Source organism: Pongo pygmaeus, chromosome 5 (assembly GCF_028885625.2).
Source record: "Pongo pygmaeus isolate AG05252 chromosome 5, NHGRI_mPonPyg2-v2.0_pri, whole genome shotgun sequence".
Lineage (NCBI taxonomy): Eukaryota > Metazoa > Chordata > Mammalia > Primates > Hominidae > Pongo > Pongo pygmaeus.
The window spans coordinates 126,117,680-126,145,068 of NC_072378.2; the positions used below are offsets into that span (position 1 = coordinate 126,117,680).

At 40.5% G+C, this 27,389-nt stretch overlaps 1 protein-coding gene across 6 annotated transcripts in view; it reads left to right on the top strand.

Annotated features, from left to right (window-relative positions):
* NCOA7 (nuclear receptor coactivator 7) overlaps nucleotides 1–27,041 on the top strand; it is a 153,722-nt gene extending 126,681 nt beyond the window's left edge. For 5 of the 6 annotated variants that reach the window (XM_063666556.1, XM_063666558.1, XM_063666557.1 and 2 more), the window contains exons 11-16: nucleotides 11,222–11,369; nucleotides 16,845–16,970; nucleotides 18,588–18,740; nucleotides 23,601–23,696; nucleotides 24,108–24,181; nucleotides 24,575–27,041. In XM_063666556.1, coding sequence (XP_063522626.1) covers nucleotides 11,222–11,369; nucleotides 16,845–16,970; nucleotides 18,588–18,740; nucleotides 23,601–23,696; nucleotides 24,108–24,181; nucleotides 24,575–24,710 — 733 coding nt within the window. In that variant the 3' untranslated portion in view covers nucleotides 24,711–27,041. Of the gene's footprint in view, nucleotides 1–11,221; nucleotides 11,370–11,454; nucleotides 15,325–16,844; nucleotides 16,971–18,587; nucleotides 18,741–23,600; nucleotides 23,697–24,107; nucleotides 24,182–24,574 lie in introns of those variants that run through there. The other variant, XM_054491648.2, reaches the window with a different exon arrangement.
* The last annotated feature ends 348 nt before the right edge of the window (nucleotides 27,042–27,389 follow it).

Here is a 27,389-nt window from a genome sequence, read left to right on the forward strand (position 1 = left end):
CCAAGTATTTTATCTTATGCTTGGGACTTTCTGTGACCTAGTGACCCACCTGCTCTGTCTTCTTTCTTCTCATCTCCTACCTTTCCATTAAGCAAATGGTAAGTCTTGTTCTTTTATTCCTCCTCCCAGGAATTCCTTCCCTGCCTCTTGAGTTCATGTTCAACACCAGCATCCCAGCTCGGACGCCCCTCAGCTGTTGTGTTGGCACTGTGCTAACATTTTTTTGTTTACTCTCCACCACCTGAGCACCCTGAGGCAAGGCCTGGGTATCCTGCATCTCTGTCTTCTTTACAGAATCCTTTGTCAGAAATAACCAGTGACCTGATGGCATTGTCCTCCTTTTGCTCTGCCATGTCCACTTCGACCTCACTGCAGCATTGGAAGCACCTGGTCTTCCAATGCCATGTCTTTGCATGGGTTCCCTCCAGTAGAATGCTCTTTCTCCTTCCTCCTCTAATGGACTCTTCTGCCTCCCTCAACACCCAGTTTAACCATGGCCCCTGGGAAGCCTTCCCCTGCCGCAGCCTTAGACACTTCACTGGGCTTACCTTTGCCATGATTCTTAATTTAAAAAGAAAGCAATAGTGTGAGCACAGAGCCAGAATGGACACTGGCTGCATTTTGGAGACTGGTACAAAACAAAGCTCCCAGGCAGCCCCAAAGAGGTCAAATTTATCCCAAAACCTATGAGGAGACATTGGGAAAACATTACAGGCAGTTTGGTGAAATGCTCAGATTTGCATTTTATGAGCTCGATTTTGCCTGCCTGCTGTTTCTTCTTGGCCTTTTGCTAGGACGGCTCTGCTTTCTCTTTAAATATTAGTGGTTTCTTGGGACCCAGTACTTGACCCAGTTCTCTGTTCATGGGTGTTACCACACACCCACTGCTTCAGCAGCAGGTAGCAGCCAGGATGAGTAATTACTGGTAATTCTGTTCACTCATCCATCAGCGCTGCTTAGTGTCCTGAGGTAGTGGAAGCCCAGAGAAGCTCAGTGGTTTATCCAGACCACAGCGTGAGTCACAGAGAGCTTCCAAAAAGCCATTGACAGACCTGCCAAGGTTAAAACGGGTGATGACTGAGATACTGCTGATGTTTACAGTGGATGATCTTTGAGAAGATCAGCTTCAGTAGAGTGGTGAAGGAAGAAATAAGATTTTTTTTTTTTTTTTTGAGACAGAGTTTCACTCTTGTCGCCCAGGCTGGAGTGCAGTGGTGCGATCTCGGCTCATTGCAACCTATGCCTCCTGGGTTCAAGCGATTCTTCTGCCTCAGCCTCCCAAGTAGCTGGGACTACAGACCCCTGCCACCACGCCCAGCTAATTCTTGTGTTTTTAGAAGAGATGGGGTTTCACCATGTTGGCCAGGCTGGTCTAGAACTCCTGACCTCAAATGATCTGCCTGCCTCGGCCTCCCAAAGTGCTGGGATTACAGGCGTGAGCCACCGCACCCAGTCAGGAATAAGATTTTAAAACTCTACCACCTTCCAGAAAATACCGGAGCCAGGTTCGATTTAACAAAGGGCATATACAGAAAGGTGAACAAAATCAGAATAGAAGAGTTCAGGAATGAAAAGGAATTGGGAAATCTGCCAGCCCAGATGTCAACAATACACTCTAAAGGGAAAGTGAGGTGTGGGAGGGACTTTGGGAATAAATAAAATCTGAACACTTTTTAAAAATTATTTATTTTTACTATTTTTATTTTTTGGAGACAGAGTCTCACTCTGTCGCCCAGGCTGGAGTACAGTGGCGTGATCTCGACTGACTACAACCTCCGCCTCCTGGGTTCAAGAAATTCTTGTGCCTCAGCCACCCGAGTAGCTGGGATTTTACAGGTGTGCACCACTACACCTGGCTAATTTTTGTATTTTTAGTAGAGATGGGGTTTCACCATATTGGCCAGGGTGGTCTCAAACTCCTGGCCTCAAGCAGTCTTCCCACCTTGTCTTCCCAAAGTCCTGGGATTACAAGCATGGAATTTATGGATCCAGATGAAGGAGATAGGGGAATGGAAAGGTTGCAAGGTGGGGTGGTGGAAATAATTGAGGAAATTCACCAGGGAGTGGGACCCTTAAAAGTACAGAGAGGAGGGTTAAAACAGGTCAAAGAGCAGTTACTCCTTTTGAAGAAAAAGAGTGCTAAGAGGGATGGCAGAGGGAACACATTTTAAGAACAGTACAGTAGAGAATCTTCCATTCCGAGAGGGGGCAGGTAGGAGAGTGGGGTGAGCTTGAAAAAATAGAGGCTAAGTATGTACTGTGTAGAGTAGGAAAGAAAAAAAGCTACAGGTGAGTACGGAGCTGCACCAGGAGAGGGTTTTTCCTAGCCAAGATTAGCTGCCTTTGTAGTGGACCCATTAAGCCCAAATAAGCAAACCTAGCTACATTCATCATCCCAAGAGAAGAGCTGGAAAGATAATTGTGTTTGTTTCTGTGGGAAGGTGTTTGGAAGGGCAGGTGCAGGAGGATCACTGCTTGTAGGCCTGCCTCTAGGGGGCACTGGTGAGGGTGAGCCTGAAAGAGAGATCCTAAAGTATATGAACCCAGGAGAGGCTGAAGACTGGGGAGAGAGGAGGAAGAGGGGTCAGGGCGGGAGCATAGCTGGTATAGCCAGGAGAAAGATGTGGGTGAGATGGAAGGCAGAGGGATCAGAAGGGGAATTTCAGAACTTGAGGTCTGTTTCCAGAGGGCAGAGTTGAGTTCTGGGAAATGACCCACTAGGAAAACCCAGTGAATGAAAAGAACATTCCAATAATTAGGTTAAATAAACAAGGCAACTGTAACCTAGAAGGAAAAAATATGAAGTCATATCCTCTCCCCCAAGTAAATCATAAAAATAACCTAAACAAAAGATAGAGAATTGAAAGGAAGGAGAGCTGGGAAGAGGGACATTGACTCCTTCCACCTGGTCTCCAGAGGACTTAGAACTTAAGTAAGCAAATTGATTCTACATGAATCTTAATATCCTCTTGTGGGACAGGCCATGTCCCTTCTTCATTCCTCCTCCTCTTCTCTCAGAGGCATAGCATGAGGGCCCTGTCTACATGAGAGAATGAGGGGATATTATGTGGGAGGCTGCTGTTGAGGGAAATAGGAGTCTGCCAGTGCCCCGAACATCTCAGAGGAAAGAAGAACAAGCATTTCCCGGCAGAGTGCCCCATTGCAGATGTACCTTTGAGGTTTCCCATCTCACCTCCCCTGAGGCTACCCAAGGTTTGGGTGACTCTGTTGACTGCAGAGACAGAGCGTACCACCTGAGCGATGGGGGAGGCATTCAGGGCGGCTTCCCCTTCACACTCCCCAAACACAGAGCACAGCACTGACGAGCTGGCCCTGGTGGTGCTGTGAGTCCGTCATCAGCAGAAGGTGCAGGAGCAGGAATAACAGGGACCGGGCTGCGTGTGCCCTAAGGGCCACTCGGGACATCTCACTAATACTCCTTTAGATTTATTAACGAAACCTAAAGCCAAGGAAGTAATTGGCCCATACTATGACATGAGATCTCTGACTGTGGACAGATACTAAAATGTTCCTACCTCCTTGGACTTAGCATTTATTTTAAAAAAGCAGGGGTTGGGGAACAGCTTAGAATTACTGGAACGTTTCCGGGGATGGGGTGTTTGGGCACATTATTGAGTCTTCCCAACTCTCAATTTCCTTAACTTTAAATTTGGCACAGTAATACATGCCTCATAGAGTTACTCTACAATGTAAGGTCCTTAAGGCAGGAAATCACAGCTTTTCTTTTTAGGTAGATGGTATATTTTACCAGCATTGGTTAAAACATAAGGTTGCTTTTCTGCTTAATGTTAAGTGTTTACGACTCTAAGCCTCTATTGTGTGATATATTGAAAGTGCTTTTTCCTCTTCTCTAGAAACATTCCTCCAGTGGTAAGTCCCAAGAAACCCCGTGCTTACTCAGTTTAAAGGGCTGGCCATGGCTGCTGCGAAATAGTCCACTCTGGGAACAAGCAAACCCGGAGCCTAGATTTATTACTCACAGAAAACCCAGCCGTTCTAAGAGAGTAGGCTTGGGATATGCCCCCTTACCTGGTCACCCGATTCCTGCCCTAGGCTGAGATATTTCTTCTAGAGAAAATGGCACCAGCAGGTAAGAATGCTTTATGCCAAAATTGACACCCCAGTACACTCCATCGCACATCTTCTTGTTAAACCTAAGAAACTCACACATATGCACATGCAGCCATTTCCTTCCATAACATGCCCACAGTGGCAGGGGGCTTGATCTAAGTTTCAGAATCAGTAGCACACCATGCCTCAATTTGTCTGCTCCTAAAATGGTTATGACAAGACCCGACCACTTCTCCAACCCCTTTGGAGAGTTTCCCTTCAGGAACAATGGAATGGAGAAAGGGACGTTGTCTTTTTCTGTGGACTTATCTACGCTAGGACCACTCTAATTCATCAGAGAAGCTCTAATAATATTGAGATCTTCAAAAGAGATGGTATTAGACGTTTGATTCCTCCTCAGGAAATCCTACAGACTTTATATAAATCTTCCTTCTCTCTGACCTACTACCCCATCCACCTTCCCGATGGGTTGTAGGAATGATGAGTGGTCTTCATCAAACAGGGTATACTCAGTCATACCTGTCTCCAGAATACTAAGTCCTACTTAAATCTGCATAATTAAAATAATCATGTCCCTGAGCAACTTAATGTTTTTGTCACCAGAAAGGGAAATGACTAGCAATTGCTAAGATAGTTTCTCTCCCTAAAACATTAATTGACCTGCACTTTTCACACTTTACATTTTCTTGCAAAGTCTAAGAAGAAATGAAAGCTTAACTCCAAATCCGTGCTTGATTCTTCATTCCCTTGCAGTCTTGCACAAGAATATTTGATTGCATGAACTCAGCATTCTTAGAACGTTTCCTTTTTCACTCAGTGTCTATGATTGTCCAAAGACTTTCCCAAAGGAGAGTAAAATGTTAGAGGAAAAGTGAGTAGTGCCTAATGGAAAGTGGGTCCAAAAAGTGATAAAAAAATGTGTTTTGTGTTGTAACTAGAAAATTAACTGGGAAATGGTTCAGAAACCATTGTGGAATGAGAGGAGGACTTTTTAGTGTGATAGAAAGAACGCAGATTGCCACCACAGGAAATCTAGTCCTGGCTGTGATCCTGATGTTTTCATTCAGAGCCCTCATTCTCTGATACCTAAGGAAAGTTAGTTGAATGAAATGCCATCCGGTGTCCAGCTCTAACATTCCAGAAGGGAGGCTTCATGAAGGCAGGGTCATTGGCACACAGTGGGTGCCCAGGAAGTGTTGTCAAAGGAAGCAACACCCTCTAGACAAAGACCAGCAGGAACACACCTATAATTGAGTAAGTCAGGTTAACTTATTGCAGTGAGGGAGAACACACACCATATAGGGAGCCATGGGTTACCTCAGTAAGAGGATGTTAGAAAGGAGTGGCTCATGCCTGTAATCCCAGCACTTTGGGAGGCCGAGGTGGGTGGATCACGAGGTCAGGAGATCGAGACCATCCTGGCTAACATGGTGAAACCCCGTCTCTACTAAAAATACAAAAATTAGCCGGGAGTGGTGGTGCATGCCTGTAATCTCAACTACTCAGTAGGCTGAGTCAGGAGAATCACTTGAACTTGGGAGGCAGAGGTTGCAGTGAGCCGAGATCACACCACTCCAGTCTAGCCTGGGTGACAGAGTGAGACCCTGTCTCAGAAAAAAAAATAAAGGACTTATGGGATTTCGGTTTGTGTTAGGTGATTTGGGGGAGGATTCAAGGAAGCAGGGCCTTGCTCTAAATGGGTTGCTGTCAGGAAGTAGGGGTAATTTTAAGATTGGGTATTTTATTAAATCCTATCTAGAAGGAAGGAAGACTGGAGAGACTAATGCTGTAATTGGGAAGGAAGCACAGTCATTCTCATTACCCAAATTAGGAAGACGTTTGGTCATTTTTGTGGCTGGATAACGTTGTGTTGTTTGTGTTCAGCTCTGATGACAGAGTTGTCTTGTTTTTGTTGTGATTCATCATGGTCATAGAATGGCCTTATTTAGTGTTGATGTTCTGGAAAATTATGTTAAATAGGAAAACGTCGGGCATAGCTGTGAATGCTAAGCCAGCTCTTAGTAACACTGAGGCCTGGCTGATAGTACTAGGCTAGTTCTCAGATATTAGGGACTGCATGCCTTTTTCTCTCAAGTCAGCTAAACAGCAACCTATTAGGAACCACTTATGCCCATACATTTTATCCAGTGTGGCTATGCACATAATATGTATTTCCTTTTCCAAAAGTTATAGTGAAGCATAGGTCGTTCTCAACTCTACTTCAAAACATATTTAAGATGGACTAAATTTTTAAGTATTGAAAAAACTAAGATTTATAATTGTATCTTTGTCAAACCTCTCTGGAGTGATGATTTATTTCATGTTTTCTAAGTTAGCTTTTAATAGGGAAGTTCATTCTACATGGCAAAAATAGTTCAGTGGTTCAAGAGAGAGATAGCTGGTGGGAGGGCAAAAATAATATAATCCCTATACAGAAGAATGTGAGGTTATATGTGAAAATGACAAATTGAGTTGTTGCTTTCACAATGCAATCCTACTTCTGAGAATGTCCTGTGGCTTTGCCTGTACACGTGTGAAATGAGTCACATGCAAATTTAATTCATCATAGCATTGTTCGTTATGGTACACTCTTGAAAACAACCCAGAGAATGGCTATGTAACTATAATAAATCCAGTTAGTAAGTACTGTGTAGCTGTAAAATAAAGAATGAGGGAGCTGTCTATATACTGGTGTGGAAAGCTATCTAGGATATATTATTAAGTGAAAAAGCAAGATAAAGAATAATGTTGGGGTGATCAGACCCAACACCAGGTTGTGGGGGCGACAAAGTCAAAGGATTGAGAAAAAGACAGTGAGAGATAAAAAGGTGGGACACCAGGGGGCCATCATTATTGTACGAAGGCTGCGAAGGCCCCGAGTTCTGGGAGCCCACGGTATTTATTGGTAATCCAACAAAGAAACAGGTGGTGAGAATGTGGAGGTCAAAAGAGCACGTTGCATTAAGCACATGATTTACAGCTGTGATGTTTAGCATTTATATGGAACATGTTCTGCTACTTGAGATAATGGGAATAGAAGCCTAGGAGGGCTAGAAGCAAGGAGCCAGCAAGTCTAGACACATTCCAAAGGACATTATGCAAGCCCTGCCTCAGTTTCCCTCCCAACACTCAGCTTTTTCGCAACATGCCTCCCTTCTCTTTTTTGTAAAAGAGAAACTATCATTATTACTGTCATTATTACTAGCATAAGAGGTGGCCTCTTTTAATTGAGCAAGGCACTTGCAGGCTGTGCAGCCCTTAATTGCCAGTCAGTGATCCAGCTTCATTTTTCCTAGCCCTTATTCAAACTGGAGTCGCTCTGGTTTGAATGCTTCCCACATACCTCCCCTTTCCCTTTTACAGGAGGACCCTTAATCCTAGGGGTTGCAGAAGGATGAAGGTCCATCTTCTGTAACTTCTTCATGCTGAATAGGGGCGATGATACTCCTGCCTAACTATTAGAGTCTCTTTTATTCAGGGTAGAGAGGAGCTGAGTCAGAAAGCATTGGTCCATTAAGCATCGTGACTCTGGTCGGTCTTCGTTCCATCTTCGCAATCAGATTCAAGTGGCTCATGGCTCGTACTGGGGGAACCCGGTCCATGGTTGGGATCCATGCTCCCGTTCCATGGTCGTACACATCTTGAGGGCATCCACACGGTTTGTTCATCTCCTGCAAAAACACAAGCATACCCCCTCCCCCACGTTAGTAAATCTACTGAAACAGAAGCAAAAACTTTGTGGTTGTAGCCAGGAGGCATGCCGTTGCTGAAACATTCATTAACTCAGTTTCTGCCTCTTTGGTTAATTACTGTGAGGTAAAACTTTCACTGATAATGAGAAACAGGCCTTCTCTGATTAACAGAAGGCATAGAGAAAGCAAATCGAGGCTTTTCAGACCTTCAATTCGCACTGTACAGGTGGGTCTACTAGATGCTGTGGCTCATGATAGATCTTCAGATGTTTGGTGGGTACCCACACAGGCACCTGATTGTCACCTGGAGAGACACAAGCAGATCCTCTTCCCCATAAAATTATCTTTAGGCAGGGATCAGAGGAAGTAGATTCAGAGGTAAGGAAAATTTTGGGGGCCTAATGGCTTCCTGATGTTTGATAGGTGTTCCCTCGGAAGTTAGGAATTCCCTTTCTCTCCATATTGCTACGTGGGCATGGAGGACTAGGTAAGCATACTTAGAGTCTGTATGTGTATTTACTCTTTTTCCTTCTCCTAATTGGAGTCAAAGGATTGAGAAAAAGACAGTGAGAGATAAAAAGGTGGGACACGAGGGCATCATCACTATTGTACGCAGGCTGTGAAGGCCCCGAGCTCTGGGAGCCCACGATATTTATTGGTAATCCAACAAAGAAACAGGTGGTGAGAATGTGGAGGTCAAAAGAGCACGTTGCATTAAGCACATGATTTACAGCTGTGATGGTTTAGCATTTATGTGGAACATGTTCTGCTACTTGAGATAATAGGAATAGGAGCCTAGGAGGGCTAGAAGCAAGGAGCCAGCAAGTCTAGACACATTCCAAAGGACTATGCAAGCCCTGCCTCAGTTTCCCTCCCAACACTCAGCTTTTTCCCAACAAATAATAAGAGAAAAAATATATATTCATATTTATATCTATATAAACACTACAAATATAAGAAGTGAATAAAGTGGTCACCTATGGGGCTTGGGGTAGACAGGGATGTAAGAAGGAAACTTCTTATTATATGCCTTTTAAAATATAATTTCGATGTTTGAATCATATAAATGTACTACCTATTCCAAATATTAAAATAATTTAAAGATAGATATATATATACAATATAAAATGTATTTCTCCCACCCCATTCCATTCCCTGGAAGTAACCATTTTGATCTGTTTCCTTTACAGCCTTTCAGAGTAGTTTATTGTATAACATTAGTCAAGATTCTCCAGAGAAACAGAACCAAAATATATGTGTTATACATAGAGATCTGTTTTAAAGAATTGGTTCATGCGATTGTTAAGGGCTGGCAGGTCTGAAATTTTCAGGACAGGCTGTCAGGCTGGAGACTGGGGAAAGAGTGGGTATTGCAGTATCAAGCCTGAAGAAAGTCTGAAGGTAGAATCCTTCTTCCTTAAGAGACCTCTGTCATTTTCTCTTAAGGCCTTCACCTGATTGGATGAGGCCCACCCACATTATGGAGCATAATCTGCTCTACTCAGAGTCTACTGATATAAATGTTAATCACATCTTAAAATACCTTAATAGAAACATCAAGGCTGCTGTTTGACCAAAAGCTGCGTACTGTGGATGGCCACACCAAGTTGAAACATAACCATCATACCCATGTACAATCATAGTATCTATCAATAGCTATATTTACTTTTGTAATAGAAATGGTAATATGTCATATACACTGATACACACCTTGTTTTAGGTAACAACAGTCCATGTTTTGAAGGAGAACTCTATAAAGAAATACACCTTTAAAGTATAAGAAAATTGATGTCTGTACTGTAGGGGAAAAGACATGATTAGTATAAAAAGGGAAACAACAGCTCGGAAACACATTTGATAGTTATTAATGTCCACCTTACATAAAGACTCCCACAAATTAAAAAAAGAAAAACGTTGATACCACATATCACAGAAATCCAGTTCACAAAAGAAAAGCTACAGACAGGAAGAAAATATTGAAAAATGTTCAAGCCCTTAATACTGAAAGGAACGCAAATGGAGTCAGGTAAAACTTTATATAAACTAAAAGGATAAGCAAGGTTGTTATGAAACTTAAGACACAAACTGCAATGCTGATGTCACAGCAAACTAGTCAGTCTTTCAAGAGCCATTAGGCTGGATGAATCACAAGCTATAAAATCATGCCCCTTGGCCCAGTAATCCCTTTTCTGGGAACTAATCTTGAGGAAATAATTCAAACCATAGTGAAAGTCATACACTGTATGGATATTTACTGTAACATCATTCATACAATTAAAGAAATACAAACAAACTAAATATCCTGACAGCATAGGAATACAGGCTAATTATGGTTTATTAACTTCATGAAATATAGCTGTAAAACATGACTACAAGGACTAGCAATGTGGTAAAAGTATATTATATAATGTTAAATACAACAATTATGGCTTGGCTCTGATTGCAATGAAAAGAAAGCTGTATAAACTATGTACACATTTGGACAAGAACAGATGGGAATGTGGAAACCTTAAAAATGGTTTGATCTGTTAGGATATCAGAATTGTCGGTGGTATTTCTGTTTTTGTTTTAGTCCTATTAATATGATTGCAATTTTATGTAATTATAAATTTTAAAAATCATAAGTTAACATTATCCCAACAGTAGCCTCAAATTCAAATTATCATTTAGTGATTAGAAGATACTTTAAGAATCATTTGATTATATTCATCACCCTTTCTCCTGTTGTGATGGTTATAGTATGAACCTTGGAGGATATTTCAGGAGCTGCAGTTTTCACAGCTCTCATTCTCTTCCCAGGAACTAGGCATATTTCTATTGATTAAGCCTGGAAAGATACTTTGGAAACTTCATTGAGTAAATATATACAAGACAGCAGAGAAGTTGGAAGCAAAGAACATTCCTGTGTCAATAAAATTAGATTTTTTTCTAATATTAAAATAGTAGCCAGTATTATTCCTGACAGTTTCTAGTTGTCAAAGATGTTTTATTACAATTACAATGCAATAGTACTTTCATCTACATAAAGACCCGTTGTAGTATTGTTTATCTTTGTTCCTAGCTAAAGCTTCAGATCTATATTTTTTTCCTCAATGAATACAAGTATCCAATAAATGAAGACTCAATGAGGAAAAAATATTTGGTATAAATATTTCATTGTGTTTTTCAGGTTTACATTCCATCTCTTGATCTTTCCCTCAAATTGAAAGACAGTTTTAACAGTTTCGCAGTGCCTGTGGACTTTTACTTTATTTGTTGGCTGTTAATTTTGAGTATGGAAGGCCACTTGTAGAGATAACCTTGATAGTGGGAAATTTTCCAATTAGTAAAATGGATTTGCCAAGCAGGGAAAAGATGGTTTATGTACTGAAGTCCGCACTAGCACCTGCAAAGAAAGTGGACTTGGTGTTAACATCTGTCACAAACGTGTTTTTCAGGGTGGATCATTTGTACACATTCTTTGTTCAGTGGTCTCCCGATGTCTATGGGAAAGATGCCAAAGAGCAAGGCTTTGTGGTGGTGGAGAAGGAAGAACTGAACATGATCGACAACTTCTTCAGTGAGCCAACAACCAAGAGCTGGGAGGTGAGCACTGGGGCGGGGTTAGACCGTCGTAGTTCCTAAGGTACAGTAAGCAGCCTTGCATTCAGATTCCAAGTAACAGTCTGGTAAGAAACTAGAGTCCCTGTGCACCTATGAAATCACAGAGGAAAATAACTTTATTCCAACGTGTGAAAAAAACACCACCACCAGCATGTACACAGGCACACAGTTCATTCTGACCACACTAGACAGATCCACTTCTATTCTTACTCATAGCTCCATGCCTTAGTTCAGAGCTCAGCACATTTTTTTTTGTAAAGGGCAAGATAATAAATATATCTGGCTTTGTAGGCCATACAGTTCCTGTTGCAGGTTCTCATAGCTGCCATTATAGAACAGAAGCAACCATAGTGTGTAAATGAATGAGCATGACTGTGTTTCATTTCACATAGTTATTATGTGTCACAAAATACTGTTATTAATTTTTATTGAATCCCTTAAAAAATATGAAATCTTTCTTAGCTTAAGTGCCATACAAAAACAGGTGGTGGACTGGCTTTGGCTGACAAGCTGATATAGTTTGGCTCCACGTCCCCATGCAAAACACGTCGTAATTGTAATCCCCACGTGTCAAGGGAGGCACCTGGTGGGAGGTGATTGGATCATGGGGGCCATTTCCCCCATGCTGTTCTCATGATAGTGAGGGAGTTCTCACAAGATCTGATGGCTTTAAAAGTGGCAGTTTCCGCTACGCTCGCTCGCTCTCCTGCCGCCTTGTGAAGAAGGTGCTTACCTCTCCTTTGCCTTCTGCCATGTTTGTAAGTTTCCCAAGGCCTCCCCAGCCATGTGGAACTGTGAGCCAATTAAGCCTCTTTTGTTTATAAATTACCCAGTTTCAGGTAGCAACTTTATAGCAGTATGAAAACGGACTAATACACAAGCTGTAGTTTGCCAGACCCCAGTTCCCTTCATCCAGTCAGGCAAGCATGTATCAAGTACTGCTTTAGGGGAGGGCCCTGGAAATACAATGATGAATAACATAGGCTCTCAATACTTAACAAGCTTGCAGCACTGGGAAATTGGGAGATGAGACTAGGAAAAATAGGTCTACCCTTCCTTCCTGTTCTGCTGCTCTCTTGAACCCCACTTAGCATTTCTTCTTTCCCAGCTTAGACAGATGGTAAATCAATTCAAGCACATCCTTACCAGGACTCCTGAGTTCCTCCACCCCTCTCCCATCTACTGCACCCATCTAGCCTGCCTGCAATCCTGGATGAACCCACCCTCACACTTTTCTGCTCCTAGGCACCCAAGCATTGCTGGAGAGAACCTGTCCACCAGGGAGAATGGTGCCATTACAAATACATGATTCTGAATTCGTCTGTGTCCATGTATAATTGGCCCTGCAATACTAATTTAAACTCTTCACTCAATCTATAGTTGCTTTTTTGATGTATGATAGATGATATTTTTAATAGTCATTTTTTTCCAGCACTATTTAATGATTTCTGATGTTTCCTTCATCATGTTGAAAGATCTTACATATGGACTGTGGGGCTGTCTAACTTGTCATTTAAATATACAAGCAAGCTGGGATTACTCTGTGCTTAAAACCTTCAGTGGCCTCCTTATTGACTCTGCTGATTCTTACCCACCTGTTAGAATAACTACCTGGGAATTTTAAAAAACTGAATCCTAGATCCTTATTACTAGAGACATTAATTCAGTAGGTCTGGAGGGAGGAATGTTAGAATCTGTATTTTTCAAAGCTCCCAGATGATTTTGAGGAACAGTCATGTTTTGGAAACACTGACTTGTAGGGTAAGTTCTAAGCTCCTTCATGGCATCAAAGCTCTTCATTTTCTCTGCTCTTGCTCCCTTTTCTGTCTCATCTACCTTCCTCATCACTGCTTTCCTTGCTGTCTCTTCTCCAGCCAATGTGAACCCAGAATCCATCTCTGTCTTCCTGCTATGCCCTGTCCCTGGAACATCTTCTCACACCCTATCCTTGCTCTCAAACTGAAGCACCATCTCCTCTGTGAATAAGCTATCTCAGAACCCCCCAGGTCACCCCAACCTCCTTTGAGCCTATGCTGTAGATTTTGGCATCGGTATCCTATAAACCAAAAACGATGCCTGAGACAGATCTCAATCGATTTAGAGGTTTATTTTGCTAAGGTTGAGGATGCATCTGGTTGGGGAGGGAAAAAGAGACACAAGCCACAGTAGGATCTGTGGCCTGCACTTTTTCCAAAGAGGGTTTTGAGGGCTTCAGTATTTAAAGGGGGAAAAGAGGGCTGGAGAGGAAGGAGAAAAGAAAAGAGGAGGGTAGAAAAAATGAGACGAATGGTTACTTTCTTGTGAGTCTTTGATTAGTGTGCACTGAATCCACATGTTGCATGTGCAAAGGAGAGAGTAGAGGAACCCTCAATCATGTATGCCTTGTGCGCAGTAAATCTGCACTTTACATAAGATGAAGTAAACAGAGTCGTGGAAGAAGTCTGGTATGCATTGGTCTGGGGGTGAGCAGTAAGGACAATTTCTAGTCTGCTCTTGTTTCCGGCTTGTGAAAATAAGCTGTTAATTTACATTGTCCAGGTGAGGGAGACCACCTGGGGAGACAGCTGTTTAGAAACAAAAGGAAAGATGGTTTTTGTTGGTGTGGCTCAGTTTCAAAGCTTAATTTTCCCTTTTGTTGTAGTGAGTTTGTGATCCCAAGATTTTATTTTCCTTTTACAATCACATGGAATGGCATCCATTTATTTAGAATTGTTTCTCTACTATCTCCTCACCTGCTGGAGACTGTGAGCAGCTTTATGTCCCTGTGCCTGGCAAAGCACCTGGCACCCACCGTCATATAGGAAATAATAAATGTCCGCTGTCCTGGAGTCCCAGGGGCCCAGAGGACAGTGTTTTCTTGCTGGCATTCTGCCCCGGGTTGTGCTCAGGCTGTTGCATTGAGAGTCAGTTCTGCTGGCCATGGACTGGTCTGTAAGTATCTGCTAGAGTCTTCTTTATAACTGACCCCCAGTGTGAGCAATACAGTACACCCTGATCCCCGCAGCTGTGCCCAAGACTGAAAGGCCACTTCAGATCTGGAAGAGTCACAGAAGTATCACTGAAAATTGATCCAGTGCTGATCTATATTTCTTTCTAACCTCCTGACATGTGATCTGAAGTGTAGAGGAGGACTCATCCTGCTTATTAGTCATTAAAACTAATTCCAAAATGTAAAAAGATAAGTGTTACTCTGCCAACTGTTTTATAAAACTACATGTAAGATGACATCTTTCACAACCTCATGTAAACCAGATGTTCTCCCATTCTTTTAAGTCCCTCCCACCAACAAACATGACATAGTATTGAAGTGAAATGCCGTTTGTTCTAACTGTAATGAAGCCTACCTCCGTTGAAGGCTCCTTTTCATCCTTCCTTTGAGATTCAAGCTTATACCAGGGATCATGCATACCATTTTAAATGGAGCTTTAGCCTTAAAGAAGGTGCCGGGAGCGGGGGAGAAAGAAAAAAGAAAAAAAAACTCTGAAAAGGCAGGACTAGAAAAGCTAGGTTCACTGCAGGGACGATTAGGAAGAAAAGCATAAGAAGGAAAAGAAAAAAGAATGAACAATGGGGTTTTATCATAGTGTTGGGAAACCACCGTTTCAAAGGTGAAAGTGTCCTTTTACAGTCTCACAGCGATGCCTGGCAGGAAGTGTGTTTGCTCTAAATCCTAATTTGGGTGTGTTCCTGTAGAAATGTTGAACCTTCTCCTGAGGGAAACAGAAACTCAATCATGCAGGAAACTAGATACTGAGAAAACAGTTGTAGCTCAGCGTGGCTACAAGTAACTGTGGTGTGGAAGCAGAGTAGAGAGAAAACTTGTTCCTCATTAGAGAGAGAGTCACACTTCTCACTGCTCATGATGAGAGGCCGAAGATTACCCTTGGACATCCAGATTTTCTATTGTGCCAGACCTGATGAAGAGCCTTTTGTGAAGGTATGTTGGAGTGTGTCCCCAGGGCTAATAAGGTGCTGGTGAATTCTCAGTGATCTACCTCCGAGTTTGTTTTGAAAGTCATTCTAATTAGAAAGGATTGTGCTGACATTTCTACCAGCAGGTATTTTATTCGTTGCAGAGTGGGTTATGGTGTGGTTGCCTCTTCTCATTGGAGCCAGAAATCCATATTTGATTTTTTTTCATTCCACAGCCTCATTTTATGCTTGTGATAAATACAGAGTTTGCCGAAAATGGAGTGTTTTATTTCATTCATTTAAAATGCTTGGTTTGTGATTCTTGATAGTGTTTTCACTACAGAAACACTCCCCCAGAAAATGGTAAAATTAGTAAGCTTAATTTTCTTACGTGTAAATCTGGCTCAGACACCAGCGGGTACTTTGTATCTGTCATTGTGCATTTTGGAAATTGAGTAGTGCACTACTACCTGACAAATTGCACTGGATTTAACTTAAATGTTTTTCTCTATAATATAAAATCATTAATACTAGTACATTTTGGTGAATTAGTTGTCTAATATAATCCTTCATTGATCTTACACAAAAGACCAAGAAGCCTAATATACACTCTTCAATCTGAAAATAATCCAGTGATTTATCCATAATTTAAGAAGGGCCAAAAATGGATTTTAGAGTAAAATGAACTTTGGTAATTCATAAGCATAGCTAGAGTTAAATAATAAATGTTTTGTACAATATGATGTTTCTAGGTTTAGAAGGGGAGACTATTTTTATCATCTTTGAACAGTACATAAATAATTGTAACCTAGTTGTAATTTAGACTAAAGCTTCACACTTCTTTGTACTCGTGCTCCTGGTAGCTGTTATCATTCGTTATTTCTAACAGAAGTGGTTTCTATGTGCACAACCTTAAGAGAAAACATCAGGAACCTTATTAAAAACTATCCTTATCATCGCAAACTCCCTATTTATAGAAGACTTACCTACTGAATGATCTCTGATTAGTCCTTTAACAATTCAGATGCTAAATCTAAAGGCTAAAAGAGAATCATTTAGGGCATTTCAAAGGTAGAAAGCTATACTTCTGGTGTTATATACTATTCTCAGTGACGGAGCAATCAGCAGCTATACTAAAACTGGAAAACTCGTGACTTTATTTAATTTACCTATTTATTTTATTTTTATATATAGATGGGGGTCCCGTCATGTTGCTCAGGCTGGTCTCAAACTCCTGGGCTCAAGCCATCTTCCTCCTGCCTTGGCCTCCCAAAGTGCTGGGCATACAGGCATGAGCCACCACGTCTAGCCTTGTGACTTGTGACTTTAATTTATACATATTAACTGCCTCGACTGTACTGTCTTTAATTGTGCATTTGTTCTGAAACTGAAAAATTAGCCATTTCCCCAAAGTCCTGTTCAGTTGATTTCCTGCTGCTGAAGCATCACCTTTTCAGGCAGCAGTGTCGCTAGAGTGATTTTTTTTATTAGCAGTTAGAAGAAAAGCCAATAAGTTATTTTTCTTGGCTTGTTTTCTCATTTCAGATCATCACTGTTGAGGAGGCAAAGCGCAGGAAGAGCACATGCAGCTACTATGAAGACGAGGATGAGGAGGTGCTGCCTGTCCTACGGCCCCACAGCGCGCTCCTGGAGAATATGCACATCGAGCAGGTGGGCTAGCCCTGGCCACCAAGGGTGGGGGTTCCTAGGCTTTAAGAAATATTTCCCTTGGCCAGGTGCAGTGGCTCACGCCTGTAATCCTCACGCTTTGGGAGGCCAAGGCAGGCGGATCACTTGAGGTCAGGAGTTTGAGACCAGCCTGGACAACATGGCAAAACCCCATCTCTACTAAAAATACAAAAATTAGCCGGGCGTGATGGCACATGCCTCTAATCCCAGCTACTCAGGAGGCTGAGACAGGAGAATCGCTTGAGCCTGGGAGGTGGAGGTTGCAGTGAGCCAAGATCGCACCACTGCATTCCAGCCTGTGCAACAGAGTGAGACTCTGTCTCAAAAAAAAAAAAAAATCCCATCCCTGAATGCATTTGCCCTTCTCACTTGGGCTGAAGGATGAGGCTTGTGAGGAAGGAGGAACACCAGCAGCCCACCAAGGCCAGTGCCCCCTGCTCTGCCTCTGAAAAGTCGCATTCCCTGCTGCCTTCTTGGTAGTATGAGGAGTTGGTCAGACACTAACATCCTTCTCTCAAACCTGAAGGAAAAGCCATTTCTAATCTTAAAAAAATAAAAATGTTAAGTGTCCTACCATAGTCCTAATACACTTTAAAAAGGATCCAAATTTATCCTTGTAATTATTGCAGAGTTCCCATAGCTTTGATGTATAGGGCTCAATAAAAGTAATACAGCTAATGCACTCTACTTGCTTTATGAAAAATACCTACCTACAGGACAATTTTTCCTTTTTCTATAATTTTCTTTGTGTATTTTATAGTTTCTGAATGTTTACTTGAAATTTATGAAATATTACAATGCACTTATGTTTGAACTGTAGTAAGGAAATCTCTGGCATTTCCCTCATCAGTCAGCTTAGAGACATGAATTTTAGAGACCTTAAAGAATTGTTAAGTTCAGCTCCCTAGTTTACTGAGGAACAAGTAAAGACCCAAGAAAGTCAAGAAGCTTGACCAAGTAATTATAGAGGTGTGGGATTCACACTGACACTGGAACTGATTTTAAGCACTCTGAAGACTCAGCACTTCATGGCCTCCTTTGGTAATATTCTTGAAGAGATATACATTATTGGTTATTTATGGCCAAGTTTAAATATTGATGCAGGTGAAAGATATAGGTGCAATAAGAACAGATGACTCCTGACTTCTAACACTAAACATCCCTGTTTTTTTGCCCTCACTTCTGTGCAAAGCTGCAGCTGTCAGTAGCAGTTTTGAGCCTCTGAGTATTTAGAAAGAAAAATTGGGAAAATATGAACTGTTTGGTAAAAGCCAGGTTGAAGTGGAAAGGAAGGGCATGTGTCTAGTTTATACCTCTTTATCCAGCTTGATCTGTGTCTTCAAATATATAGCAGGATAGGGACTCCATAGTCATGTCCCTGAATGGGAAAACACCTCCTGGCCAGTATCCTTGCCAAGGTAAACACTGTCAAATGATCATTTTCTTGGTTTAGAATAGCAAATATTTGCCAGGGTAAGGAGGGGCACTATGTGAGTGTATGATACTGAGTTTGAATAACAGGCATTTGTTTTGTGCCACATGTTCATGAGCAATTTGTGTGTGAACCTTCTGTTTATATCTCTTCCTTTGGCTTTGTAGCTGGCCCGACGCCTTCCTGCAAGGGTGCAAGGGTATCCATGGAGACTGGCCTATAGCACGTTAGAGCACGGGACCAGCTTAAAGACGCTCTACCGGAAATCGGCATCACTAGACAGTCCTGTCCTATTGGTCATCAAAGATATGGATAATCAGGTGAGGCCTGTCCCTCTCATAAAGAATATTTTTTAATAATTTTTCAAAATTCTCAACAGTAGAGAGACTAGTACCATATACTTCCATCACCCAGATTCCACAGTTAACAGGATTTTGCCTTCTGTGTCTTTTTTTAATCTTTGTTTTTTCTCTGCTGAAATATTTTGAAGTAAATCCCAATCATTATGGCATTTCACCCCTACATATTTCAGGATCACCTCCAAAATGAAAATGGATCATACTTCCAAATACAGTCACATTCTAAGGAACTTTTTTCTGTCACCATGAAGTGGAAAAGTATATTGACATCCCACAGCCTAAAAACTGGAAAGTTGGGGTAGAGTGAGATCTGGATTTGGAAATAGTTGCAGAAATAAGTTCCAGTGCCATACCAACGCCTTTCCCGGGTAGCCAAAGTAGTGCCCACAAACCTTGCTTGCATTTTGGATGTGATGGAGAGCCAGTCAAGGCCATAGTGTGTTGTGCCTGAGGAGGCCAATTGTTAAGAAACCACAGAGAATGCACTGTACCATTCTTGATTGTACTTTTGTCTGTGTTACAGTTGGTCTTTCTTGGAGGAACTAGTGAAAACTAGTTATTACCCCTTGTCCCTGCACTGTTATCTCTTCCCGTAAGTCAGCTCAGAATGGGAGTGGAATCTGTCCAGGTTTTTTTCGGTCACCTTCCTGTCAGTCTCTTGCATCACGAAAGGCAGACATCATTCACATCTGCTCATTGCTCATTTCAGTTTGACCTGTGTTCTATTAGAAATTCCTCTAAGATTTTAAGATGCAGCGTTGAGCAGATTTTCTGTTATTGAAGCAGATTTTACTCAACATTCATTCATTCATTCATTCATTCATTCATTCATTTATTCATCCATTCAGCAAATATCTAATTAGTGCCTGCTAGGTCCTAGGCACTATTAAGCATTGGGGAGCTTACTGTGAAGCACAAAATTTTTATACTGAGACATGTCCACATTGTAATGAGCCATATACATGGGATCATTTTACGGGAAATAGAACTTTGCTGTCATGATTTGCCTTGGGAAAAATTAGGGAACAAATGGGGATACCAAAGACACTGTCTTTCTTAGCAGTGATCTTTGTGACTTTATTGTAATATTATTGTAGCTTAAGAGTTCTGGGAATTAATTTAGCTATCATTGTTACTATTGTTATTTCCTGATTGCTGACATTTTGCTTAATAATGATCCAAGCTGAAAGGTGGGTAGAGTCAAGATAAAAAAATTAAAATAATGATAACAGTTGGTTTAAAAGAGACTTAGGAATTTAGTGAAATGTTTGAGAATTGGATGTTATGTTTTGGATGAAGTATGGCTATATTATCTTAGAGCATACATACAGACTCTCACCTAAGTATAGATTATTTGTCCTATTTACTTACCAAAATATCACACTTGTTGAGGAATGTGATGGTTCACACAGAACAGGTATTGATGAAGCACAGTTTTACCAAGCTTCCTGTGCGATTTGTAAAGGAGGCCTACAGCTGAAGGTTACAGTCTTGTCACTGGGTGGAGTCTTGCTGAATCATGTACCCTGGAGGCACTTGTGTCATTTGAGGACAACCAGACACTAACTTTGCTTTCTGCACCCCATCTACCCCAAAGGGGAAACTGTGGCTTTGCTGTGTTTGAGAACATGATAGAACAACACCTGCAAATGTGTCTGAAAGTGAATTATATGACATTCTAATATAAAAATATTACATATGTAGAATGGCAGCAATGAGGAGTTCTACAGAATCAGTCCCCAGTGAAAGAACCATAGCTGGTAGAAATAACAAAAACAACAATCACTTAAAGTCTCTGGAAATTTTATTTCCAGAGTCTCACTAAGCAAGTCTCACTAAGCAAGTGAGGGAATATTTATTCAAGAAAATCTAATTAATCTCAGTTATAACAGTGGGATTCTGTGGCAGTTGAGGCACAACTCTCTCCCTTCCCTAACCCCCCGCTGAGACTGACAGTGGTTCCACTCTGGGCATGTATGGCCAAGGAGATGGGGCAGTCTCTTCCCACAGCTGCCAGTCAAGGATTATGGTGTACCCTCTCTCACTGTGGGTCCCCTGTATTTCTTATCTCCCACCCAAGATCAGTGTTTCTGAGGCTAAAATCCAAGCAAGTGTGGCCTAGAGGTAGGGGGCTTTCTTCTTCTACCCACCCTCCACTCACAGAGCTATGCTCTACCGTAGGCATGGCAGGCTGAGAATACAGGGGTCTCTGCTGCTCTTGTTTCAGTTCACAGGGCAGAAGTTTTGCACCAGATGAGGCAAGCCAAGACCAGAGGCTGCTGTCACTGTCTAGTCCCTAGCTTCAGAGCAGTGGGTTAGAGATTTTTTTCTCAGGGGAAGAGGCAGGCCACAGGACATAGAGTTCTAAAGCTCTACCCAAAGGAACTGACTTTGTTTAGACACACTTGGGGAAGTTCAAGCCAAAGGGCACTCTAGAAAACAATGAGAATTTTGGTGTTAAGAAGGTTGTAGCCATGAAGGCAACAAATTAAACTGTAGACCATCTACTTTACCAGAGAGATCCAAGAAAAGAGACAGCTATGGAGAGCCTTTCTGGAGTCAGGGTAAACTTCATAGTCTGGCCAAAGAAACTATCCATGCAAAGGAACCTACATTTAATTGAATCAGACTGTGGAATAATTTACACCACCAGGCATTGTTGAAAACAATAGAGCAATCATCAGGCAATTAATAGAGACTAATTACTAACTTCTAGTGAAGTATAGAAATGTTACTCCTATTTTGCTCTATTACATCTTTTAACTTTTTGTGGTACTAATGTTATGCATGTTACATCTGTATATATTACAAATATAGCAATAGATTGTTATGATTACTATGTTACATAATTTTATGTCTGCTAAGGAAGTTGAGAGAAGAAGAGCAAATGTACATTTATATGCTTTGTTATATGACTTTCCTTTTATCATTTCTGGGTTGCTCTTCATCTATTCCCTTGGATTCCTTTGTTCTGCTATTGCTAAATGTATTACATTTGTATATGGTATAGGCTGAACAACACTATTATATAAAAGTTGTTTTATACAATTTTTTAAAATACATTAATAGAAAAAAAGACATTTTCTCATAATCACAATGCAATAGATCTAACAAAATTAACAGTAATTCCCCAATATCATCCAGCCCTTAGTCTTTAAATGCATTTCCAGAATTGCTAAGAAAATTTTTGTTAAAAGGCCAGGTGTGGTGGCTCACACCTGTAATCCCAGCACTTTGGTAGGCCGAGGTAGGTGGATCACCTGAGGCCAGGAGTTCAAGACCAGCCTGACCAACATGGTGAAACCCGTCTCTACTAAAAATACAAAAATTAGCCAGACATAGTGGTGTGCGCCTGTAATCCCAGCTACTCAGGAGGCTGAGGCAGGAGAATCACTTGAACCTAGGAGTTGGAGGTTGCAGAGGGGCCAAGATCATGCCATTGCACTCCAGCCTGGGCAACAGAGCAAGACTCCATCTCAAAAAAAAAAAAAAAAAAGGGGGGGGGGTGGAGTGGTGGAATTTTAGCTAAAAAAGAAAATAATTATTTAAAATTCTATGGAGGGTGTGAAAGTAAAGATAACTTTTCTTATTGACTAATCAGAGAGGGAACTCATTTTCTTCCATGTATTTGTCATATTTTGTCATATTTTAACACCATGCTTTTAAAGATAGATGCCTATTTTGATTGTATTTTAGTTCTTTTTTTGGAAGATCACCAGAAGAAGGGCAAAGGATTTTTTATGTTTTGTTACTGTGCTATATTTCTTTGTTCTTAGCAGCTCTAGGGAAAGGTTTGGTAGCAAGAAGTATGAAAAATACTGGTTAGAAGGAGTTTCTAGCCTTCTACCTAATACTTAGTGTTGCAAGTATAGCCAGGAACTGAGTGTAAGTGGTGAAGAAGACAGCACACAGAGATTGTGATCCAATTGAAATAATTTTTGAAAAATGCTATGACATTTTCCAGATAACCTACATTTAAAGCAATGTTCCTCAAATGGGATTTGAAATAGAAAGAATGTCTGAATCACCTAGGGACATTTTCAAAATACATATGCTCACCCCTGCAAGTGCTGATCAGGATGTGAACAGAAGGATGAGATGCTGAGGCAGTGGGCATACACATTCTGAAAACACAACTCCTCATGTAACTTGGCTCCCCTTCCATCTCCCGATAAGAAAAAGTACAAGAACCATTGATTTAAACACATCTAAGTTACCTTTCAAGGCCATGATATTACGGGGTTATTTGTTTCTTAAAAGTCACTTTGAACTAAACTATAGTAAGTCAGTCATTTTTAAGGATATAATTTTAATTTAATAAGCATATTAATAACTCATTGTTACAAATCAAAAGAAAGGAAAGTTTATTTTCTCTGGGGAAATACCCAGCCATGACTCCACTTATAAAATACATAAGAGATGTGACTGTGTTGTCCCAAGCACTCATTTCTGTGAGCAAGATGTATCTTCTTGTTGCTTAATGTTTCTATTATGTTATGTATATTCAATAACAGAAATTTGTCTCCATAGTGAATGTTGGAAATCTTTTAAAATTGGAACAAATTGTTGGCCTTTGACAAGCAAGTTGTCTGAGCTTTGTCAGATGAATTTTGCATGCACCAGGAAGTCTGGCTACTTGGGTTCCAGTTAGAGCTGGGGATATTTGTTTATTCTTTTATTGGTGGTCTTTTTGAGTGCCAATTTAGTAATAATCTTTGCTGAAATAGATCTCAGAACATGATGTATCAAAAATATTCCAGAAAGCCTTGCTTTGGGGATTTAGGTTTGAATGTAGGTAACATTTCTGTTTTCTTTTGACAGATTTTTGGAGCATATGCAACTCATCCTTTCAAGTTCAGTGACCACTATTATGGCACAGGCGAAACTTTTCTCTACACATTCAGCCCTCATTTTAAGGTACCTAGAAAGGAGAAATACCCAACTCCCGTATGTCACAGTGTCCTCAGTTGGGGAAGGGAATAGGCATTGGGGCAGCTAGCTGTCCTGTAACTTCTCCTGAACTGACTCCAGGCTGGGTCAGCCCTCTATGACTGTAGCTCACAAACTGCTTAGGGTCCCTGGCCTTCTGGGCTGCTCAGGCTGGGATCCAGAGAGTCGCAGGTCAGAGCCACCACGTGTCTGAAAGGTCTTCCTTCATAACCCCTTGGGAGATCTCATCCTGGTGTGGGCCAGGTCTGGCAGTCAGGAACTTCCTCAGTCAATGGGGTGAGGTGGTTCCCTTTTACACATAGATACTATTTCATATTTCCTCATTGCTAATTCTCCAGATTAAAATGTCTGTTTTCTTTTTTGTGTTTCTTCCCCAAGGTCTTTAAGTGGAGTGGAGAAAATTCATATTTTATCAATGGAGACATAAGTTCTTTAGAACTTGGTGGTGGAGGGTAAGGTTTTTGTTGTTTTTGTTTTCTTATTGTTATTTTACCACCTGACCTGAGTGGGTCTGTTTTGACCCACGTAGTTAAAACTTCGGTGTCGGGTTATTTTAGCTAGTCCATTTGCTTAGATGAATTAGGACAGTGGCCTAACACAGAATGGCCTAACTAAGAATCAAAGATAGAATATTTATGTGTCTAATGAGGGACTATTACCACTTGTCTTTTAGGAAGACTGGTCATTTAAATGAATAAAGGAAGTGTATCCTGGTTTTCTAAGCAGTCTAGAATTTTGCCTGTCAGTAGTATCAAAGAAAGAAGATGGGGGCAAGAGAGAATAGTGTGCCGTGTGCCATGTAAGATAGAAGTGTTTTCACCTTTTTTTTTTTTAAACCTTTTCAGGGGACGATTTGGTTTATGGCTAGATGCTGATTTATACCACGGACGAAGCAACTCTTGCAGCACTTTCAATAATGATATTCTTTCCAAAAAGGAAGACTTCATAGTTCAGGATCTGGAGGTGTGGGCATTTGAGTGAAATTCAGACTGCCTTAAAATATAACATTAAAAAGACTGGGTTCGATCAGCCCTCCTAAAGCTGGCTGGAAAAAGAAGCCCCAGCCCAGGCTGCCTCATCCCACCCCAATGCTTCCTTTCTGCCATCATCTCAGAGCATGATCACATTGCAGAAAGATTCTGGAAGGTCTATGTGGAGGGCAGACATTGAAGAAAGAAACTTAAAATCCAGGTTGTTGAAAAGACTTTGTACTTCCACTTCCTTCAAATCCATACAGTGAGGAATCAGAGTGTTTATAGATATATGAGTTGAATGCAATTTTTATTTTTGGTAACTGTGAAAAAAAGATACTGTGGATATATACATGCCTTGTGTATTTATCAGCATAATTTTCATTACCAAAATGTACAGCTATTATTTGCCATGGAAAAGGTTAGTCTCATTTAGAAAAATCGAAAGTGCACAGCACTTAAAGGGAATATATGAGGTTTTTTTTAAAAAAAAAAAACTTTTATTTATTATTTGTAGTATATTGTCTGAAATGTGTCGGCAGTTTTTTTTTCTTTTAATGTGTCAAATCTTGAAATATTAAATGTATGCATTTTGTGCTATGTTTTGGGAACAAATCTGTTTGATTTATATAGTTTTATATTGAATTTTTTTTGCCCTGATTGTTTAGGGTGATAGGTCTTAAGCAGCATATATCTATATATCTGTATGTAGATATATAGAGATATGTGTGTGTGTGTATGTATATGTACATATACATATATATGAGTGTATAATTCTAAATTTCTAAAAACTCATTATGAATGTTCATCAATTTGACTATTATAGGCCAGCTTTCCATTTAGTCAATAAAAGGGTACATTTTTAGTTACTTACCTTGAACATAATCATGTGAAAAAGAATACATCATTTCTCACAGTCTTAAGTTGATATTTATAGAAATGAATACCTTTGTGAACCTAGACTTAGAACAAATCCTGCTTTTGAAAAAAAAGTTTTGCTTCTTATAAAATCATTTGTGTTAATAACAAAAACTTTATTTTCGGAGTGTTCTTTGTATAACTTTTCCAAGCTTTTACATTAACGAGCAGGCCTCTGTCTTAAAAGGGACTCAGTATATTAATTTCTGCATTTTTTAAATCAAATGAAAAACGTCAAATTGGACCAATTGTCTTGGTTTCTAGACTCATTTATTTGAGAAAAAAAATACAAAGAAATGCATTCATATCAAAATTGGAATAGAAAGGAAAACCTATTTTTAAGATATCAACCTATTTTCACATCATAAAACATCTATGACATAAAATAAAGGGCCAGGCATAGTGGCTCTTGCCTGTAATCCCAGCACTTTGAGAGGCCGAGGCAGGTGGATCACTCAAGGTCACAAGTTTGAGACCAGTCTGGCCAACATGGTGAAACCCCGTCTCTACTAAAAGTACAAAAATTAGCTGACTATGTGGCGGGCACCTGTAATCCCACCTACTCGGGAGGCTGAGGCAGGAGAATGGCTTGAATCCGGGAGGCAGAGGTTGTAGTGAGCCAAGATCGCGCCACTGCACTCTATCCTGGGTAACAGCGAGACTCTGTCTTAAAAATAATAACAATAATAATAATAATAACGACTTACTTAACCAATATTATTGATTACCAGACTTTTATGAAAGCCAAAGACTGCTTGCTAGTAGAAAAAATTTCAAATAATAGCCAAAGCTGAAAAATGGTCTGTCATAAATTATTTCCCCAGTAATTTTTGAAAGGAAAAATGTATAACAAGTACTATTTACATATCTGCATTTAAAAAAGCAATTCTTAGAATATTTCCTTTACATTATTCTCCTATTTTAGACAATTTGCAAAAGAGAACAAATTGTCCAGTGGCCTCCTGTCAGATCAACAATTATTATACTCCTTAATTCCATGCAAATTTAAATGAATGCTATAAAATTTTAAATCTGTAGCCTGGGTGTACATTTCACTCAAGTTCTCCTACTGAGAACTCTTGACTAACAGCATACTGGCAGTTTCACCTTAACCTGCTCGTTAAATAATGTGTTGGTGTGAGATATCAGGAATGTCTCATGACATCACGTTTACCATTTACACCGTCTGCAACCATATGCTATTAATAAAATGGAAAAAAACAAAATGGTCATTTTGCATATACTTCACTCTGACCTAGTTTAGTCCATGATACTATAATTGTGAGAGCATATCCAGATGCTGTGTTCTCTATGTAAAACAGTATTGTCCATTCAGAAAGGTATGACCCTTCATTTATGGATATTGACTATATGTAATGCAGTGCTATCCCAATATTTTCAATAAAGGACTTTATGCATTCAGTGATTTTCTTTCCCAAAGATTCATTCATCAGGTGATTACTGGGTACCACAGTGTTTATTTTTGTGAGAGGATGGTGAAATATCAGCTAAACAAGGTCCAGAGCTCATGTTTTCACTACTGCCCTGGAAACTCCCTCTTCATTCCCTGTAGCCACCCTCCTAATTGTCTCATCAGTTCATGGAAACTGCTCTCATTATAGTTACCAGAGACAACTCTTGGCTGTATCTACCAGTCTCTTTTCTAATCTTTCTAGCTGTGCAATGAATGACGGCCTCCTCCTCTTAACATCTGTCTTAACCTACTTCATAATTTCCATAAGGGACACTTTACTCTCTGATAAATTTTCTT